General features: G+C 39.1%; 1 protein-coding gene across 1 annotated transcript in view; it reads left to right on the plus strand.

The window, feature by feature from the left end:
- The window catches only part of ANO10 (anoctamin 10), a gene marked incomplete at its 3' end in the record, with an annotated part of 124,551 nt that overhangs the window by 20,010 nt on the left and 82,222 nt on the right, over positions 1 to 22,319 (plus strand). The window contains exons 8-10 of the mRNA XM_084247789.1: positions 950 to 1,132; positions 9,100 to 9,291; positions 9,494 to 9,622. Coding sequence (XP_084103915.1) covers positions 950 to 1,132; positions 9,100 to 9,291; positions 9,494 to 9,622 — 504 coding nt within the window. The remainder of the gene's footprint in view (positions 1 to 949; positions 1,133 to 9,099; positions 9,292 to 9,493; positions 9,623 to 22,319) is intronic.

Consider the following 22,319-nt stretch of genomic DNA (forward strand, 5'->3'; position numbering starts at 1 on the left):
AAATTGACACAACCCCTCCTGGAAACCACTTATGCAGCTTTGCCAACAACCTTCACCAATCCCTAGTAAATCATCAGCGATAGGGCCAGGATTCATGTTTATTGGTATCCAAGGGGCAGCGTTTATAATTGTAAATGTTAGGAATTCAACAACAGTGTATAGGCTGGTCAAATTTTTTTTTTTTTAAGATTTATTTATTTATTTATATAAGCACTGGGTACAGTCAGAAGCACAGGAGGGTGAGAGAATTCACCAGAGCCAGAGCGGGGAGCAGAACAGGCAGACTGACGAAGTACACTGCTGAGGGGAGCAGCGGGCGGCAGGAGAGGTCTGTCGTACCATGTGGGACTCTCGCCTGATGGCCGGGGATCGAACTGGTGCTGCAGAGGCTGCGGGCAGCTTCACAACCCAGTGCTCAACTGCTGCGCCACCAGGGAGGCCCTGGGTCAAAGAATTTTTAATGACATAGGAAAGTGCTCATCAGATATTTAGTGAGGAAAAAATACACAAAGCTGTATACACTTAGGATGATTCTAATTTTATTTTCACATTATCAGAAAGAAAGATCCTAAGATGTTACAGTGGTGCTATGAGGGAGGTTCTCTTAGTTTTATTTTTTTTTAAGTTGTGGCCCAACTTTTTTTCAAAGTCGGCAACCTCATTTAGATTCATATGTTGTAGCCAGGATGGGATGACAATAAACAATTTCAGGTTAAATAGTTTTTCTTCCAGTTCATAACTGGCTTTTTAAAAATTATAATCTTTTTCTGTCTTTCCTATGGAAAAAAAGGAGTAAATCAGAAACATCATTCTAATGCCCAGCTTTTATAACATAATGATATGGAATCTCAGCGAAGACACATTGTTGTTAATAAATAATGTGTATTTGTGCATGGGTGGTGGTTTTGTTAAGCTCACCACCACATATCATTTATGTCCTTCTCTTTAGAGCCTGGCCACTCTTCTGATTACCTCCCAGATCCTGAATCAGATTGTGGAATCTCTTCTTCCTTATTGGCTCCAAAAGAAGCACCACATGCAGATGAAGAGGAAGATGCAGTCTTTAAAGGCAGACATCGATGCTACGTTATATGAACAGGTTGTCCTGGAAAAAGAAATGGGGACCTATTTGGTAAGTTTGAATATTGCTGAATTAAACTTCAGCTGAAAGTGAGTAATAGTTATGTACTGAGTTAAAAAGCATAACGCACAGATACCTTGTGTCAGATGTGACTTTTATTTGTACTTCCAGACAGTTTCCTCACCATGAACTACTTTAATGTTAAAAAGGCACAGTTGTGCATTAATACTATTGTCACGAATCTGAAATTTTGCCTAACAGTGAATTTGGTGAACTGTGTGACTGCTGTGCTGAGGGTGGTGAAAATCTTTGTTCCAAAGATGTCAGAGCAGGAAAGGAAGATGAGATATTCTGCAGAGACAGCACTGCCACTTGCTCTTGACCTTTCAAATTTAGAAAAGATTGAAGCCTATCACTAAAATGAATGTCAATCTGAATATTAATTTGTAGTTTAAATTACTTAATGTTATTGTAAATAAAAGTAGTTCCCTTAAGATGGACATTTTAGGAAACACAGTCTGGCTATTTATAATATTTCAAAAGTCTAACTCATACAGGCTACCTATGTGTTCAGCAAACTTTTTTTTTAAATAAATTTTATTTTTATATTCCCCATACAATTGCAACCCCCTTATTTTGACCCCAATCCCTCCTTTCCCCGCCCCCCACCCCCCATAGAATGTCTCTGGTTCATAGTTGTTTGTTGATTTTGATTTTTACTTTCTTATAGTTATTCTTTTTCCTGGTCCCTTACTTAAGTTTTCTAGATTCCTGCTATGAGTGAGACCATCCGGTATTTTTCTTTTTCTTTCTGGCTTATTTCGCTGAGCATGATTCCTTCCAGCGCCATCCATGTTGCTGCAAATTGCATGTGTTTATCTTTTTTGAATGGTGTTCAGCAAACTTTTGTTGAGCTCTGTCTACATTCACTATTCTGTGTTTTGGTGCAGAGGTGCTGGGGCCACAGTTGCTTGAGGTCACTGTTTCTTGCATCCTTCACCTTCTTGGTATTTTCCTTCGGTGGTTCATTCAGTGAGGGTCCTTGACAGTCTGGTTTTCATCTTGAAAGATTTCGTCTACTGACTACTGAATTTCTTGGCTGATTGATTTTTATAGTTTTTCTCCTATACTTAAGAATTGTAGTTTGTGTTCATCTAGTGTAGAATTTTATTCTCTCTCTGTTCACTTCCCCTGCTTTGTTTTTGCAGTGCCCTGGGCCCCAGGCCTCACTCGCCCCGCCCTGGGCTTCTAAGTCCCCAGTCTAGAGTAGGTGTTTGTAGCTCAGAGTTCCCCCTTACAGTGATGCTGGGAGTTTGCAGAGCCAGTCACAGTGCCAGGAGACAGCATGCTGTGACAGAGACTAGTGCCCAAGCAGCAGCCATGGTTTTTTTCAACCTCCCTTCAAGAGCAGGGCACCACTGTCCTGGCCCCTGGATGTGCTCAAACTGTCTGCTTCCAGTTTTGCTCCGTCTCAGTGGGTGCCTTTGATTCCCCCACCCACAGCATACAGATCCGTGCCATCTCCGTTGGTCTGTGGACTTGAAGCCTCAACAGACTCCTGCTTGCCATCTTACATTGAGCTCCATTTCTCACTTCTGCCACTGTTTTCTTGTTTTTGAGTGGTGATACATCTTTTGATTAAAATGTACATACACGCATCAGCATTTTCTGCCATTGCTGTGTTTGGAAGAGAAAATGATTCAAATTATAAACTTAAAGCACGTCTTGACCAGCAACACCCTTTATGTTTATCTATAAAGCATTAAGGAAATGCAGCACACACACTTGCAGCGGGAGAGTTCAGGGAGCATAGCACAGTGTGGAGCCTGTCTGAGCTGGCTCAGTGCTCGTGTACTGCCCATCACAAGCTGTCTGATTTACGTGCTGTCAGTATCTTTCCCTTTCTTGATCTAGGGAGTAGTATTTCTGGCCATGTTTATTTTTCTTCCTTCACTCTCTTAGAGAAACTAAACTAGCAGATTGATCTTCCTTTTCCCATGACTCAGTGAATGGCCTGCAGTAATTTAAACAGCAGTCCTTCATCTCAGCACCTTTAATTAAGCTAAGAACTATGTGCCAATAAGGTTACACTGTCAAATTCTTAAATCTTACCTTTTCTGGCATCTTTTGACATCTGAAAATACCTTTAAGAAGGAAGATAAGGTAGGTGTTGCTTTTCCCAATAAAAAATTGGCAACTGAAGCTCTGTTATTAATTATTTGGTGACTACATCAGCACTACCTTGAAGATTTTGCTGTCACAATGCCAAGTCTTTCTGGTATTCAGCGTGAGCTCTGTTCTGTGAGTGTGCATCTGCAGCTTGCGTGGGGCCCTGCATGATCTGACCAGCTCTCCCTTCCGCATCTCCTCCAGTGCCCTCTTTATTCTCTTCACTGCAACCACATCAGGTATTTGCTATTTCACTTCTCTCCATGTACTTGGAGAGGGGAGATGCTGTCGGGTTACTTTTGTTCTAGGTCATTGTTTGCTATGTACAGATCATCTCCCTGTGTGGATTTTTGCCCTCACTGAAGTCAATGAACTTAAAATTGTATTTTCTGTAATCTCATCCTGACTGCTGTATATGAAGCTAAAATACATTGCAAAGCTTTGGGGAAAAGCAATTTGACAGAAACTTGAAAAATATTATAAAAATAATACTTTATCACTCACTGTAGAAAGCTTAGAAAATGTAGGACAGAGTCAATTAAGAAAAAGAAGTCCTTGGTCATGTCCCCACAAGGGGTCATCCCTGGGGGTCTCGTGACCCTTCTTGACTGGCTGTGGGGCTAGGTGGCTCGGTGCCACAGCGCTCCTCCACCACTGCGTCCTCCACCGCTGCCGACTGCCAGCTCACGGCCAGCTGCAGAGCTGTGTGTGGCTGCCCTCACGTGAAGAGACCCCAACCGGGACAACATGTCCACACAGCAAATGAGCTGCCTGCTCATTGAGGAGGTTGGCCCACGGCATAAAGGAGGGCCACTCTCCACGCTGACGGTTTTGGAAATGTAATCATTTTTTTCAGACAGTATTTTTTTTTTTTTAATAGAGGCATGTTTTATTTGTTTGTTTGTTTGTTTGTTTGTTTTGTTGATACATGCACTGGGTACAGTCAGAAGCACGGGAGGGTGAGAGAATTCACCAGAGCCAGAACGGGGAGCAGAGCAGGCAGAAGGACCGAAGGACAATGCTGAGGGGAGCAGCGGGCGGGAGGAGAGGTCTGCGCGCCATGTGGGACCCTCCTCCGGTGGCCGGGGAGCAGCCGGGGATCGAACTGGCACCGCAGAGGCCGCGGGCAGCTTCGCAACCCAGCACTCAACCGCTGCGCCAGGAGGCCCTTCAGACAGTATTTTAATCTATGTTAATGTTTTCTTATTTCAGTGGATCAATGAGGAACAATTTTTAAAGTTAGTAATGATCACTTGGTAAAACTCCCATACACGGAAAGTCTTTGGTGTCTTTGAAAGTTTTTAAGAGGTTAGTTTTTGGAGATCAGACAGTGTGAAAACTACAAATCTGGAATAGTCCCCTGCCTTTTTTGTTTTTTTTCAAGGCATTGACATTTGTGAAGTCTGTTTGCCTCATTGTTTCTTCATAGGATTCGAGTTTAGCGGTTTTGGGGGTGTACTTCCTTTGCTACCCCATTAAGAGACAGCAATGTCAGGGTGTTCCTTGTGTCGGGCTGCCTTGTTGGATTATTGGATTGCTCTGGTGACAGGCAAATTGTAAAGGTTCTTTTTCACTTTGTAATGAGTTAAATTTTCTGTGGGTAGAGGTTTTGAGACTATCTGTTCTTTATGAATGGTAGCTCTTTATAAGTAATTTCTAGTTGTTTGTTACTGGTATATGAGAATGCTGTTGACTTTGACCCCAAAACTTTGCTGAATTTTCTTATTTCCCATATTTGGGGGGACTTTATTGGATTTTCTTTGTGGATATTTATTTCTGCTACAAATAATGGCCATTTTCTTTCTTCCCTGAGTCTTTATATTATCTATTGGGCTCTATATTTTGAATACATTTGGATAGAAATAGTAATAACAGGAATATTTGTTGAGTTCCTGATTTTTTTGTCTTCTCACCATTGAGTGCTATTGTCTGTTCTATGTTTTTAGTAGGAAACTTTTTATGTTAAAAAATGTCCTTTTCTCTTCTTTATTATGAGTGATGTTAAATTTTATCTAATCCTTTATTGCTTCTGTTGAGGTTATCATATAATCTCCCTTAATTATTTTTATTTTATTTACATTAGTAAGTTTCTTAGAGAACACTGTGTTTGCATTTAAATGATTATCCCAGACTTCAATATTTTAAATTTATACTTACATGTATTTTAAATATATATATTTATAGTTATATATAAATATATATTTTTAGTTTTATATTTATAGTTATATAAATATATATTTTGTTAGGAATGCTAATATATTATTTAGGGTTCTGGGGAGAATAGCTAATAACTTTCCTTACTCAGTTACTGAGGGAAGGGCCCCCATGTTATTTATCATGGAAACTCTTTTAACACAGAGTCTAGCATTTGACAGGCACTAAATATAATATGAAATCGAGAGCAATTTTAAGACAGAAACAGCTCAGCTCCTGACCTCTGTTGCTGTTCAGTCTATACTTCCTTTCCTTATCATCAAATCTACGCTAAATAAATACATTCAGTATGGGGAACTCTAAGACAGGGTTTCTCCAGGGTGATGTGAAGAGCCAGTGGGGTAGATCACCTGCACCCTGGAACTTTGTTTTCATGCATTCACCTATCTGTATGTAAAATTATGATTATCATGGAAATACTATAGTATTCCTAATAACTGCTTTGTTATTAAAGTTTGTATATAGGTTCTTAGAATTGCCTTAGTTGGTCTTCGCTACCTTGCAGCTAATAGGGCAGAGTGTGTCTCCGTTAATGTATGTTTATTTTAGTGTGTGATTGTTTGCTTTGTTAAATTTGCTTTTTTTTTCCTTTTTGCTATTGGATTATGTCCTGGTTTGTTAAATTTATTGACTTGAAAGTGCTGGCAAAGTGTTAACGTGTAAATACCATCACCCAGAATCACCTTTCGAGGTGGAGACTCAGAGCGCTGCCTTGTGGGGTAGGGGCCCCTGAGTGTGGTGCCCTGACAGTGCCAGCAAGACACTCCTGTGACCTCTGAGGCTGCCCAGCGGCACAGCTGAGAGAAGCGCCTGACTGTCTCTGTGTAGGCTTAGTCTTTTATTTTATGAGCTGAAACGGCACAGTTTTGAAAATAGAGTGTAGGCTATCAGGATTTCTTAAGACCACACTGTGGTAAAATGGAATGATTGTGGAGATTTTTACTCTTTCCTAACTCTTGCTTGCTTCACTCTTCAGAGAAATAGAATGATGCTATATCTCTGGGCATATTTTAAAACCATATCTGTATGCTGCAATACGACATAAGGAAATACTTTCTTTTTTTATTTTATTTTATTTATTTATACAAGCACTGGGTACAGTCAGAAGCGCAGGAGGGTGAGAGAATTCACCAGAGCCAGAGCGGGGAGCAGAGCAGGCAGAAGGACCGAAGTACACTGCTGAGGGGAGCAGCGGGCGGCAGGAGAGGTCTGCGCGCCATGTGGGACCCTCCTCCGGTGGCCGGGGAGCAACCAGGGATCGAACCGGCTCTGATACTTTCTAGTGCCAAATGCAACCAAAGAGTGGTTTAGAAACTGCTCACCACTGAATTCCCAGCTGAGCATCAAGCTGTCAGTCAGTCAGCTCCCAAGGCGCATGTGTCTGGTGTTACTCTTTGGCGAGCCCTGGAACAGCCAGTGAGAGGCACTTAAAACCCCTGCTTCATGCCTCAACCAAATATCCAGAGCATCTGAAAGAAGCACTTCCTGCCATTCCCAATACTCTGTAATTATGTCTGGGTATTTTCTATTTCAGTGAAATATAAAAAAAGAAAGGCAACTGACTGAAAGTGGAGTCTGACATATTAAAACTCTCAGCTACTGAATATAATGTGCATGCTTTGGTGAAGACTGAGTCTGAAGAGGCAGTAATGATAATTACTAATTTTAAAATATTAATATTTTGTGTTGCTTTCAAATATTATGAGTTTTTTAAAATAAAACTGAAATTATTGCATGTGCACTTGGTAATCATGAGGAAGCCTGAGGATATCAGAAGTTGGGGAGTGTAGCCTTGGGCATCATGAAGGCTGGCTAGCCTGTCACTCAATCATGACATGATATAGAGTGCTGCTGTGCTTCTTTCGGGTCAGAATACCTGTGTTATTGTAATAGGCCTCTAGTGAGGCATTTGAATAGCCTATCAGTGATTCTCTCCAGATACAGTGATGTCACTGAGGTAGACAAGCCAGAATCACTGATGCCCAAGAGACCCACATCAGTGAAGTTTCTATTTCTTCTTGATCCACTTTTCATGTTTTGTGTCATTCCAAGAATTGACCCATTTTCATCTAAATTTTTAAATATATTTTTGCAATACAGTTGTTCATAGTATTTCCTTATGGGGGGAAAGAAGTAATGTCCTCTCTTTCATTCCTGATTTTAGTCATTGGAGTTTCCTCTCTCTTTCTTCTTGTACAGCTGAGGGAATGGTTTGTCAGTTTTATTTATCTTTTCAAAAGAAACAACTTTGGTTTTATTGATCGCTATTGTTTTTGTTTTTGTTTTTTAAATTTCTTTCACTCTAATTTTGGTTATTTACTTCTTTCTGCTTGCTTTATTTAATTCCTCTTATATTTTTAAGACTCTTAAAATGAAGGTTTTAGTTGTTCTGAGGTCTTTATTCTTTTTTAATATGTAACAAAGACATTTACAGTCGTACATTTCCCTCTGAGGACTGCTTTCATGGCATTCCATGAATGTTGGTATGCTGTATTTTCATTTTCATTCATCTCAAAGTATTTTCTAATATTTCCCATGACTCCTTCTTTGAGTCATTTGTTTTTAGGAATATGTTGCTCAATTTCCATATAATGTATGAAATTATCAGATTTCCTCCTGCTATTTCCTCCTGCTATGACCATTTTCATTCTGTGATTATCAGGCAAGATGCTGTTTTTAAGCTCTTTAAATTGGTTGAGAATAATTTCATGGCTTAACATCTCATCTGTTGTGAACAGTGTTCCATGTGCACTTGAGAAGAATGAGTATTTTTCTGTTAATGTGTACATTGTTCTGTAGATGTCTTTTAGGTCTCTTGTGTGTGTGTGTGTGTGTGTGTGTTAGGGCATGACTTCAACGCTAAGATTGGAGGTTTAAAATTCTTCCTTAGCATTCACTTTCTGTTTGAGCAGAAGCTCAAGATCAGTAAGAGATGAGATCTTTAGGGCCTTCTTAGGTCTTTCCTGAGGTTGTGCACGATGCTACGCATGTGTGTGAACTTTTAGATTCCCAGAAAAAGTGTTGAAGCTTTTCAAATCCCCTGTGGATATCACATTCTTCAAATTGTCCTTTTGAGTTCCCTAACCAGTCTATTGATCACTCAAACTGCTGCCCATCACCTTAGGCAGATTGATGTTAAAACTAATCCAATAAAGGGCCTCCCTGGTGGTGCAATTCTTTATTATAGAATTGCCTTTGAATTTAAGTAAATTCTGTGATTGAGGAGAAGGAATGGGAAAAAACTCTTTGAGGTTTTGTTTAGAGGCCAATGTGGGGCCTCCCTGGTGGTGCATGGGATTAAGATGCAATCTATAAAGCTATCTGCAGCTTCTGCAGCACGAGTTCGATCCCCAGCCAGGGAGCTACCCACATGGTGCAGCAGACTTTTCCTGACTCACCTGCTGCTCCCCTCAACAGTGTATTTCAGTAGGTCTGCCTGTTCTGCTCCCCACTCTGTCTCCGGTGAATCCTTTTTACCCCCAACACCTCTGGCCTGTATCCCAGTTCTTGTATACATAAATAAAAAAAAAAAATCTTAAAAAAAAATAGAGGCCAATGTGTTGGATAGTAATGCAAAGTGTTATTATCTTATTTTAAAACAATGCCTGTTTTCTTCTTGTGGTTTACAATTCTAGGGCACCTTCGATGATTACTTGGAATTATTCCTGCAGTTTGGTTATGTGAGCCTTTTCTCCTGTGTTTACCCATTGGCAGCTGCCTTTGCTGTGTTAAATAACTTCACTGAGATTAATTCAGATGCCTTAAAAATGTGCCGGGTCTTCAAACGTCCATTCTCAGAACCTTCAGCCAGTATTGGTGTGTGGCAGGTAATTATTTGAGAAAATACATTCTGAAAGTATGGCTTTTTTAAGCTAAAGAAAATCAGCATTATGAGAAAAAATTTGAAATGTATTTGGAATGTTTAGAACTAGGGGAAGACTTTTTTCCTAGATTTGAGATAATATGAGCAAAGATAAGGAAATATGGAAGCGACATTGCATTTTTAATTTCACCTCCTTTTTCTTTCAGCTGGCTTTTGAAACAATGAGTGTTATATCTGTGGTCACTAACTGTGCTCTCATTGGAATGTCACCACAAGTAAATTCACTCTTTCCAGAGTCAAAAACGGATCTCATTTTGATTGTAGTGGCGGTGGAGGTAAGTGATTATTTTAGCCTATTTTAAATTGTTTCCACATCAGACAACTCTGTTACTCTAGAGCATTGGTGCCCTGGCTGTCAGTAGCTAGCAGTTTCACAACATGCATTTACTGGCATGAAAGCATGAAAGTAGTTCAGGTAATGGGAAGACATGAGAATTGATGCTTTGTATTTCCAGTTATTGCCCAAGTAAGTCAGTCACTGTGGTAGACAGAGGAGCATGACTTTCTAGCCGTTGTGCTGACTTGCCCAGTGCTCAAAAGATAAGTCCTGTTTGCAACAGAATCCTGTAGATTTTTTTTTTTAAAGGCATGTTTTATTTATTTATTTGTTTGTTTATACATGCACTGGGTATAGTCAGAAGCGCGGGAGGGTGAGAGAATTCACCAGAGCCAGAGCGGGGGGCAGAGCAGGCAGAAGGACCGAAGTACACTGCTGAGGGGAGCAGCGGGCCGCAGGAGAGGTCTGCGCACCATGTGGGACCCTCCTCCGGTGGCCAGGGAGCAGCCGGGGATCGAACCGGCGCCGCAGAGGCCGCGGGCAGCTTCTCAACCCAGCGCTCAACCGCTGCGCCACCGGGGAGGCCCAGAATCCTGTAGATTTTATTGTTTTGATTTTTTTCCAGGTTCTGTCAGTTCTACTTTTTTAAGCAAATAAATCCTAAGAAATGTTTTGATAATGTCTCATTTTGATAAAAAGCCTCATTTGTGATAGGTATGGACTTGATTGTGAAACTCTAAAACTCCAAAATGTAATGTGTAGGAAGACCCATAATTTCACATGCAAAATACAAGTCAGTTACCTGTCTACTTTTTAGTTTTTCATTTTGTTCATCATGTTCCTGAATATAGATTACTGTAATACTTGAAGAATATTTGAAAACTAACCAATTATAAATGGAAAGATTTTGTAGGTATTTTTTTGTTGCTAGTGGTGATAGTTGTCAGGAGTACTGTGACTGTTCATTTTTATTTATTTAAACCATTGAAGAAGTTATGGAAATTTATCAAAGCAGAATTTAGCAAGAACAGGGAGTGGTGATTCATATAGTTAAAGCTTCAGAAAGTAGAGCTGTCCAGAAGAATTTTAGTCACAAACGTGTACATTTCCAGTAGTGGCAAAAGAAATGTATTCTCCTTTGCTTTTTGCAATCCTTTATTACATTTGATAGGAATCTGTGTTCATGATAGATGCTATATGTGGAATATGTGTTTTGGAGAATGATGTTAGACAGCATTGAGTAGGAATGGAAAAGAAAATGACTCTGGCTGATAAAAGTAAAAGTATTCTGAATTTTTTTAGTTGAATACCTATGAAAGTGAGAAAATGAAACAGAGGTGCTTTAGACACTGGATGGCCAGCTTACCAGGATCACAGTGCACCTTCTTGATTTAGAGTGTGGCCCTTTATGTTGTGCATCTAGGAACTTGCCATTTCTGGTAGATCTAGTTTTAATTAGGTTTTTGGAACTGAAGTACACTTAAAACTAATGAGACTGACAAGGGACTAACCAGAATGCCAGATAGATGATTTACCATATGGAGATATTTTTCCAATGACTGTAACAGTTGGTGTTGAATTGATTATTAGAAGGTTTCTTGGTAAATTTAGAATGCTGGATTAGAGGAGTTTAATAGTCTTAAGAGACCCTAAAAACCTTCCCTACTTCCAAGCAGAGCAGAGCTCTGTCATGAGCCAGATTTTGGCAGCAATGCTGGCTAAGTTCAATACTGCCCTCTTTGTGCTCTGATCTGCACTCCTTCTAGATTTCTGGCTGGTGAGTTTTTCTGTATATTCCCATTAATTAACTACAACCTTCTTTTGTATTTGGTGAGAAGGATGGATGGATGGCTGCATGGATACATGGAGATATACATATATAATTTGCAAATATTTTCTTCCACTCTTTGAAATGACTTTTCACTCTGTTACTACTGTCCTTTGATGCACAAAAGTGAAATTTATCTATTTTTCTTTTTTTTGGCCTGTGTTTTTGGTGTTACATCCAAGAAATCATTGTTTTCTTCTAGAGTTTTAAAGTTTTAGGTGTTTAATATATTTTGAGTTAATTTCTGTAGAAAAGGTATATAAAGGAAAGGGTCCAAATTCATTCTTTCGCGTGTGGATATACAGTTTTCTCATCATAATTTGTTGAAAAGACTGTCCTTTCCCCCGTGAATGGTCTTGGCACCCATGTTGAAAATCATTTGAACCATGTATGTGAGGGTTTATTTCTGGGCTCTATATTCTATTCTATCGATCTATAACTGTCTCTTTTTTAAACTACTTGACGGAGGGATGGTTGACATTGAAAAACTACTTATTTAATGTATGCAACTTGATGAGTTTGGAAATCAGTGTACATGTATATTTATGTTGGCACCAAACTATTTAAATTACTGTAACTTTGCAGTAAGTTTTGAAATCAGGAAGTATGACACTTCCAACTTAGTCTTCTCTTTCGATTGTTTTGACTAACCCAGGTCTATATTAATGTGCTTGTAGAAGCTATGACTATTTTCTTGATTTCTTTTTTAAAAAAAGATTTATTTATGCATATAAGAACTGGAGTGTAAGCCAGAGGTTGAGGGGGAGGGTTGAGAGGACTCAACAGAGAGAGTGGGGAGCAGAACAGGCAGATGTACTGAAATATACTGCTGAAGGGAGGGGAGCAGTGGGAGAGACCTGAGAGGTCTGCCTGCTGGTCAGCTCCCTGGCTGGTTGGGGATAGAACTTGTGCTGCAGTGGCTGCTGCAGTGGCTGCCGGTAGTTTGATAGTGCTGTGTCTTTAACCCCCGCACCACCACTTGATTTCTTAAAACTATTGATCAGAAGTTGGTATTACATTGGCAAAGATTAGTATTAAAATAAGCCCTATCTTTCTACCACAGCAGTATGTTTGAAGATTTACTTTTTTCATCCCTCACTTTCTTTTATTTGAGAGGATCCTGGCTTTGTATTCTAAATTGAGAATTTTTGTGTCAGAACAAAATCAAGCTCAGAGAAACTGTTAGAAGTAACCAAAAATTTTAGTAAGTTAGCTAATTTTATTCTAGTGTTGCTGAGACCTGAGCTAAATGCCATCTGGTCTTGTAATGAATCCAACATTTGAAAAGTTTGCAAATAAATTAGAAAAATTCAGTTTTTTGTTTATTATCATGTAAGTTTGCAAAATCATACTGAAATTCTAATTCAGAATGTTATGGAAAGTTTGTCAAAACCATCAGTGGATCAAATTAGGTTGTTTCTGTTTATAAGATTTTTCTCTTTGATCTGCAAATGTGTTTTTAGAAATGGAGGTAAAATTTTAAATTGTTTTACTTCCTATTTTATTTCCTAGAGTTTAGGTAAAGTTCTTTTTTTTTATTGAGTTTCTAAAATTCTTATTCCAGAAGCTATTAAATTAGCAACGTGCTCTCTCTCTATGTTTATATATTAATTCATAGTCCCTAAAATTGTAGAAATTTTACTAACTGAAAAAAACATAGTAAGTCTTAAATTTATATACATGCATAAAATAAATTCTTGTGTATATATTTAATGTCTTGATGAGAAAAGCAATTGAAAATACTTTATTTTAAAGGTTTTTTCCTTCATTTTCACATCTGTTTTTCTGATCTGAATTTGTTAACAAAGAAAACTTAGAAAATCTAATGAATTTATAAAGTTGATGTTGATAGTGTCTTCATAATTTAAGTTGTGAATGAGTTGTTTTAACAGTTTTTTGGTTCAAATCCAGGAAACTAATTTTTTTTTTTTTTAAGAAGCATTTTATTTTTTTTTTAAAGTTTTATTTATTTATTTATACAAGCACTGGGTACAGTCAGAAGCGCAGGAGGGTGAGAGAATTCACCAGAGCCAGAGCGGGGAGCAGAGCAGGCAGAAGGACCGAAGTACACTGCTGAGGGGAGCAGCGGGTGGCAGGAGAGGTCTGTGCCCCATGTGGGACCCTTCTCTGGTGGCCGGGGAGCAGCTGGGGGGATCAAACCCGTGCTGCAGAGGCTGCGGGCAGCTTCGCAACCCAGCGCTCAACCGCTACGCCACCGGGGAGGTCCCAGGAAACTAATTTTTACTAAGTTTTCGTATTCTTAAGGGTTTTTTTAGTACAATTTAAAATTGAGTAAAAGGTAAGTATGATCATTACTGTGTGTTTGTAATTCATTGTCATGTTTTGTGTTTTTACTGCCATCTAGTGTTGCCCTTAAAAACTAGTGACATGTGAGTACTTTTTTTTTTTTTACATTAAAGTAACACTGTATATAACATTAAATAAGTCATTGAATCACTGGTAATCGCGCGAGTGTATACTACAAGAAATTCACTTTTAAAGTCCAATTCTGTCCTTTGTCTCAATTTACCTGCTCCCTCCCTCCTTCCCTGACCACCAGTTGGTTTCACAAGTTTATTTTTATTTTATTTAGTTCCTCTGTTTTCTCTATGTACCACATGTGAATGAAATCATATGATATTTGCTCTTTTTTTATTTGTAAAATAGTTACAAAAATTTATTGTATACTGGCCGACAGAATAGCTTATGATGTAGGAAACCACATGAAAATGCTCCCTTGTAGGTTAAAAGTGGTCCAGTGCTGGCACTGCCATACACAATGGATTAGATCCATTAAACCCACTGGATTAGATCAATATCCAAGTAATTTCTCTTCATTAATATTCATTATCCTTGGGTTTTTTTTTTTTTTTTTTTACATTTTGAAAGGACAGGTTTATTAGGAAAAGGAAAAAGAAGAAGAGAGGCACCTGCACAGTCACAGGTGGCCAGGAGAGCTGCCTCTGCTGTTTTGCAAAGTGAAAAGGTTTGCAAAGAGAAATACCTGCCTAGTCACAGGCCAGTAGGAGAGGTGTGTTTTGCCAATGCCCATCATCCCCAATTTTGAGATAAATTCAATTCACTTCTTAGATATAATTTCAAACAAATGATAAGTACATTATTTTTGTAGTTATTTCTTTACTGTTTACTAAGTTGAGGTAACATTAGTTTACAACACTGTGTAGATTCCACTACTACATTTTCTCAACACGCCCACCACCAAAGGTCCATTCGCCCTTCACCACCGACCATCTGGCCCTTCTACCCATTTCCTCCCTCCTTCCCCTTTACCTTTTACCTTTACCCTACTTACGATTTACCTTTTATCTTCTAGTAACCATCATTCTGTTGTCAGTCTAAAAGTTTGTTTTGTTTTTGTTTTTTTTACATTCTATTTATGAGCGAAATCATACAGTGTTTGTCTTTCTGCTTCTGACTTACTGCACTTAGCATTAGCCCCTCAAGATCTATCCTTGTTGTCATAAATGGCAAGATTTCATCTTTTTTTATGACTGAGCAGTATTCCTTGTGTATATGTATTTTCACCTGTTCCTCCATGACCAACCCATGATCTCTGGATGCTGGGATTGTTTCCTATCTTGACTATGGTGAATAGCAATGCAGTGATCACAAGGATACATATGTCTTTTCAAATTAGTGGGTTTTTTAAATTATTTTTATTTTTAGGGTGAATACCCAGAAGTGGGATTACTGAATCATATGGTGCTACCTTTAATTTTTTGAGAAACCTCCATACTGTTTTCCATAATGGCTGCTCCAGTTTACATTCCTACCAGCAGTGCACTAGAGTTCTTTTCTTTACATCCTTGCCAATACTTAGTATTTTGACTTTTTGGTAATAGCCAGTCTAACTGGTGTGAGGTGGAGTCTCATTGTGGTTTTGATTTGTATTTCCCTGTAAGTGACATAGAGCATCTTTTTGTGTGTCTGTTCACCAGCTGTATATCTTCTTTGGTGATGAGATATAAGTCACATACCATACAATTCACTCATTTAAAATGTACATTCCGAGGCCTCCCTGGTGGTGCAGGCAGTTGAGTGCATCGCTGCAAAGCTGTCCACAGCCTCTGCAGTGCCAGTTCGATCCCCGCCAGCATTGGAGCAACCCACATAGCAAGCAGGCCTCTCCTGTCTCGCTTGCTGCTCCCCTCAGCAGTGTATTTTAGTCAGTCTGCCTGTTCTGTTCCCCACTCTGTCTCTGGTGGATCCTCTCACCCTCCTGCGCATCTGGCCTGTACCCCGGCTCTTGTATAAATAAAAAAAAAAAATCAAATAAAATGTACATTTCACAGTTCTTGCCTGACTTTTATAGCAGGTCCTCACAGTCTGCTGATTTTCATGCTTTCTCTTCTCTTCCCCCATGCTTTCTATTTCTGGAATGGTTATTCCAAAACAAAATTCTGATCATATTTCTCCTCTGCTACAGTTCTTACGTGAATCTTCATTATTTACAGAAGAAATACCTCAGTCAAATACCAAATTCTTTGCAATCTCCCTTTCTCCTTTACCTCCCCTGCTGCCCACTTTGCCATTGGACAGCCCAGGCCCCTTTCTGCAAATTGTTATTAGCATTTTCTAGAACTGTATGTCAATCATGTGTCTCTTCTACTAGACTCTGGGCTTCCTGAGAGCATGGACAAGCATGCAATAAATATCAATAATTGAATTACTTTCAACTGTTTGTTTTCAAGTGATTAAGCAATTTCTTGTTAAATGTTTCTTAATGAATGAATGAATTATACATATATATTTTTGGTGAACATGTAATTAGTGGCAGTTAAACATAAGACAGCTTTATGTTTAAAGAATTTCATGGATCTTTGAGAAGTATATTAACTAAATCCTTAGGTAAAATACTAAAATTATAAAATTTATAAGTGAAGGTGGGCAGAATTAGACAGTATGGTACAACAATTAAGAGTAGGGACTCTGGGTTCAAATCCTAACCCTGTCTTTGACAAGCTAAGTGTCTTTGAGTAAGTTCAGCACTTAAAACTGTTATGAGGACTAACAAATACATGTCCATGGTCTGCTTACTGTACTGCCTGGCAAGGTTACGTATTCCGTATTTGTTAGTTATCGTCACTGTTGTTTCAGAAAAAGACAGTATCTGTTCTCATAGACGTTTCTTTACCTAACTGAAAGGTCTGATTAAACTTGGAGGATTTAATTTTAAAGATGCCTAGGCAGGAAGCTACAATCAACTCCTTGTCTGACCACCACTTCCCAGTTTTGGGGCATGTGTTGGGTTCTTGGGAGGGTGCTTTGGATTAGGATAATTTTGTTGTTGTTTTTTCAATTTTCTTATATCATCATTTTTGTATAATATTTTATTTCTCCCCTCATGTGTAGTCCCCATAATTCTTCCACCAACACAGCACCTGTGACCATCACTATTGTCTCTTCCTCCCTCCCCTGTTTTGACTCCCCCTCTGTATGCCTCAGATCTCTGATTTGCCTGGGACTTTTGTCTTGTTCCTGAGGATTAGGGTACTTTTGAATGGAATTATTGAACTGGGTTTTTTTCTCCCTATGTTCCTGTGAACCTTGGTAATTTTCTGGTCTTTTGTGGACTGTTCCCCTCTGTAGTTTTATCCAAATGAAACACAGTTCTGTACTCTCTTAATGGTGTGGGAATAATTAAAGACAGTCAAGGCAAATTTCTTTCATTGAACACGTATTTATTGTGTCAGGCATTACTAAGATTCAGCCCTGGCTTTAGAAGTACTCTTCTAAGGCACTTCTTTTTTTTTTTTTTTAAATTCTTTTATAGAGGCATGTTTTATTTATTTATTTATTTGTTTGTTCGTTTGTTTTGTTTATACATGCACTGGGTACAGTCAGAAACGCGGGAGGGTGAGAGAATTCACCAGAGCCAGAGCAGAGAGCAGAGCAGGCAGAAGGACCGAAGTACACTGCTGAGGGGAGCAGCGGGCGGCAGGAGAGGTCTGCGCACCATGTGGGACCCTCCTCTGGTGGCCGGGGAGCAGCCGGGAATCGAACCGGTGCTGCAGAGGCCGCGGGCAGCTTCGCAACCCAGCGCTCAACCGCTGCGCCACCGGGGAGGCCCCTAAGGCACTTCTAAAGACAGAATCCTCCATGAAATAAATCAAGTGCAGTACAGGCCTCTTTTCTAACTTTCCCTAATGAAAGTTGGAAGCTTTCTACATCTCCTCCTGACAGTCAGGAGGTCTTTCCAGAGCTCTGGGTGAGGATGATGGGGAAGTTGTCCACTCACTGAATTAAGTGCTCACCAAGAAGCATTTTGCTTCAAATTTGTTTATGTGTGATATTCTTGTTACTGTAATTGACATAATTTAATTAAATGGAATGAAAACTGATGAAATGTGTGTGCTAAACAGAGAGAGCCGTCGTTTCTGTGAAAACCTTTGGAAAGACTCCATAAAGACAAATTGCTATCAGATTGGATAAAGATGAGGCAATTATGAAAGATTAGGGAAAAATCATAAAAATATGGATAGCTTCCAGATTCTGTTTTTACTTTGCTTAGGAAGTGTCTTTAAGTTTTTAGTCTTCTTTAAAGAAAACAAACCTGGGAAGCTTTGCCATTGTCATATGGGGTTGTTTATATGTGAACAACAGTGAGAATCCCCATCATTGGATCCTATTTAAAGAAAAGGCGTTATACTAAATGATTTACAAATAAATGTATATTTAACTGTTAAAATAAGACATTAAAGATATGCATTGTTTAGGATCACTCAGTTGAGCCAACTTCTTTAACTTAGGAACTACTGGTCCTGCGTGTACCACGGAAACAGTCTTTCTCTTTCCTGGGAAGTGTGGAATTGGGTCCAACCTTTAAGTTTGACAATTAATGGGAAATACTTGTTTTTTTGAAGAGTGTGGTGCCCTCCAAATTGATGGTTAGTCTATAAATTGTTTGAATGTCTTTATTAACACCTGGTTTTAGTAATTTACATTCTCTTAAGGTAATATAGTGGCTAACCTAACTTAGACTTTCTTGTCCTAGAAAGTCTAAGAAAATGCAGAACTCACACCTCTGAAAAGATCAGTTTATATTCAGAATGGAGTTGTTTTCAGAAAAGAATTGTACAAGGATTAAGAATTAGAAAACTCATTCATTTCTTTACAGATGTATATTATCATTTTAAAGTCTAGCTAAATTATTTTCTCTAAAGTGAAATCACAGAACATCATATTATACATATTAAATATTAAGTACCAAAATATCCAAAGCCAAATAAAACAACTTGGCTGTTTATCTTTGAGGACTGCTACGCTGGTCTCCTCCCAGTCAATGTTTTCAAGGCCTGCTGTCAGTTGCCTGCTCCCTCTGTCTCCTCTCCTACCCTAGCCTGTGCCTCTCAGGCTCCATCACTGGCCTCAGTACATTGGCTGCCTCTTGGCTTTTCCTACTAACGCCTTCCTTTCATGATTGTGAACTTCCCTTTCAGGTACATAAACCAACTCTGAGTCAAACTTGCCCCCGCGCTCTGCTTTTCTGTTTCATTTCTTTGGGGGAATGGGGATTTTTGGTTTCAGTTTTTTTCCCCAAGGATGGAAAACAAGTTTTGCTTCAGAAAATGCAAAGAAACTTAAGAACACAAGATATTCCTACTGTGTATAGTACTGAATGGAGTTTTGAGAGGGACCCTGGGACTGCTCCAGACAGGAGTAGGGTGGGGTGGTGAAATGTATGGGGAGGGTACGTAATGCAAACTGGGGGATGAAGGACAACTGATAGAGAGCTAGGAGCTGATGATGAAAATTTTACATTCCATTTGTACTTCTTTGCAAAATGGTCTCTTATAACACACTGGCGGAACTGCAACATTCATTTCCTGTCACTAATGTAAACTTGACTTGGCCAGTCCAATAATAAGTAGCAATGAATAGGTTGAAAATGGAATCTACTGTATCCCCCACTGTGAGAATGAACTTCCACATCTCTCCTTACTAGGGAGTAGCCCCCACTTGGGAGTGAGGGGAGCATGAAATAGGGTTGTGCCTGAGAAGCCTGACCCCTGTGCGTGTCACACCGTTGTCTTGAACCCACGCGCCTCCCCTCCTGTCTCAATGGAGTCTCTCCTGGCAGCCTCCAGGTCCCTCTGCCCCTTCCTCTTCTGACCAGAACACTGGCTGGAGTCTCTTGAGTCCTCTTTTCCTTGTTCCCAAGTCTACCTTGCATTTCAGTTTCTGCAGTTTATTGATTAGGTCCCCGTTCTTTTTACCTGCTGTTCTCACAGTTTCTTCTTCTGCCAGAAATAAAAAAAGAAAAAACTGCCAGAATTGTTCTTAAAGATCTATCCTTGAAGTTATTCTGCTTTCATGAGACTTTCTATTTCATGTATTTAAGAAGCTGTTTCTGAGTTTAGTGTAAACGGAAACTACGGAGCAGATAAATCACATTCTTGCCCTCTGAGGAAGCCTGGGCCCAGGGGTGGAACATTTCAGAACTCATTTTTGATGCCTTTGTTTTTGATCTTTCCTTCAGTTAAAACGGTGTCTTTAAATTCATGCTTATCAACATCTAGATCCTGCTTAATAACTCATTTCCTTTAGGAACGTTTTCCCAAATCCAAAATGTTATGTTGGTCTTTAGACCAAATCTCACTTCAAGAAACATTTAATTGCTTTTTGTATTGGACTTTTGCATCAAATACTGGACCAGATTTGAATGATTTTTTTTTTAACAACATAGACATTGATATATTAATTGCAATTGATGAAATGGTGTCAATTTGACCAGCTCATATTTTTTCTAGTTACTTTGATGTATTGTAATTGTTCTTTTGTTATTATTTCTGTTTTCCTTTTCCTCTTCCAACTTTAGTCTGTATCTTTAGTTTCTTTTGTAGCCCCCCAAGGTGCCATGTTACCAAAACTAGATTAAATTAGAAACTTTATGAGTGTGTGCTGTGGACTCCGAGGTGCTCATAAATGTAAGATGGTAATATTACCACTGTCATTTCTTTCTAATTAATGAAATGTGTCTCCAGTTCCATTGTGTTATGAATGTTACTAAAAATGAACTATTTCCAAATATATTAAGAACCATGAAAGGAAAGAAAAATTTTGAACGTTGATTCTAGTCTAAGAAAATTTCTTCTTACCTTACATATTTTAGTTAAAAAAGCTTGTCTCCCATCTGAAGGAATGTAAATGTCATGTTTTACACACATACGTGCTTGCACACATATATGTATTTGCATGTGTGTGTGATTTATGTGTGTTTTGCAAGATATACCTATTCTGAGCCTGCAGATCAGGTTTGTGCTCTGACAGATGACCTACAGAATGTAGAGATGTGATTATCTCCCCTGCTGTGTCAGGCCCTAGGCCCAACCACTTCTCCCTATGTGGGAAAGGTTGCGCTTCTCTTCTTTCCGTGGCAGCACCTTGCGTAGACACTAGGTACCATCTGTACTAATATGTCTACAGTGTGGTCACTGGTGTGCTTGCGACTCAGGTTAAGGGAGTATTCACAACTAGAAGTCAGGGAGAAACCCACATGGCATGGCAGACCTCTCCTGTCTTGCCTGCTGCCCCCCTTAGCAGTGTTTTGGGTCTTTCTGTCTGTTCTACTCCCCGCTCTGTCCCTGGTGAATTCCCTCGCCCTCCGGCGCCTCTGGCCTGTACCCCAGTTCTTGTATAAATAAACAAATAAATCTTTAAAAAAAAAGTCAGTAGGATTGGAGCAGAAAGAATACAATGTATTATTATTATTATTGGTAGTAATCAGTTATAGAAAAGGAACCACAGGGAAAAGCAGCTTTCAAGATAGCCAACAATATTCTTCCACAGCTGATAAGTCCATGACTCACAAAGGGTTTGAAAAGCACATATGAGCAAGGTGTGGGGAGAGCTCTTTGCATTGTCTTCTCTTTGCCAGTAAGATTATCTGGTAGATTTGTTGTAATGTGCATCCAATCTAAATTTGGACATAAAAATTTAGCGAGGGTGGTTGCCCTGGTTTAGGAGTGAGGTGTGTGACTTATAGCACAAGGGCATTTTTGGAGCAATGGAATTGTTGTGTATTTTGATTGTAGTGATAGCTTCACAGCTCAGTGCATTTATTAAAGCTCAGAGAGCTGTACACCCAAATGGTGGGTTTTCTTCTGTGTAAATTAAAAATAAAATTTTAAATCTCTAAACATTTATTGAAAAATGTTTTGAAAATCTTTTTTTTCCCTGTGGCTTAGGGCATATTTACAAGACGAAGGAAGTCATTTTTTCCTCCAACATGAAGACCAATTAATCTAAAATTTGATTTTACATGGCAAGCAGCTCTTTTCATACTCCAACTAAGAGTTTGTAATCGAATTTTTTGGATATATTGTTAAGAGGAACATGTTAAAGGAAGTAGACCTCTTTAGTTTTTCTTTCCTTGAGCCCTCCTAACTCCTTTCAACATAAAAGGAGCGGCTAGTCTTGAGTATTGTTACTGATAAGAGCAAATTAATGAGCTGAGCCATAGTCTCAGACATTTGAGAAGTCGCTGGTCATGCTTATGAACAAAAATGATTGGCTGTTTTATGCTTTGTTGTTTCTAGAACGTGGGTAGTGCACATTAATTCAGGCAATTTTATGTGAAGTCATTTGCTGCTGTGCAAAGCCTGAAGACACAGGGTATCCTTGCATGCTTCTCCCCCAGTGGGATCTGTAGAGGGACTCGGGAAGCGGCACCTGGAGGCCACTGAGAATTCCAGTGTTCTGATGAGTGAGGGATCACGTTGATAGCAGTTAATGGGGTTATTAAGAGCCATGAAGTTTGTATTTGGTAATTTTAAATAAATTCAACCTAAAAGAAACATTTTGAACAACTTGATCACCTTGAAAGTTTGTTCAAAGCATCCTATCT

Source organism: Talpa europaea (assembly GCF_964194135.1).
Source record: "Talpa europaea genome assembly, chromosome: 11".
Taxonomy (NCBI): domain Eukaryota; kingdom Metazoa; phylum Chordata; class Mammalia; order Eulipotyphla; family Talpidae; genus Talpa; species Talpa europaea.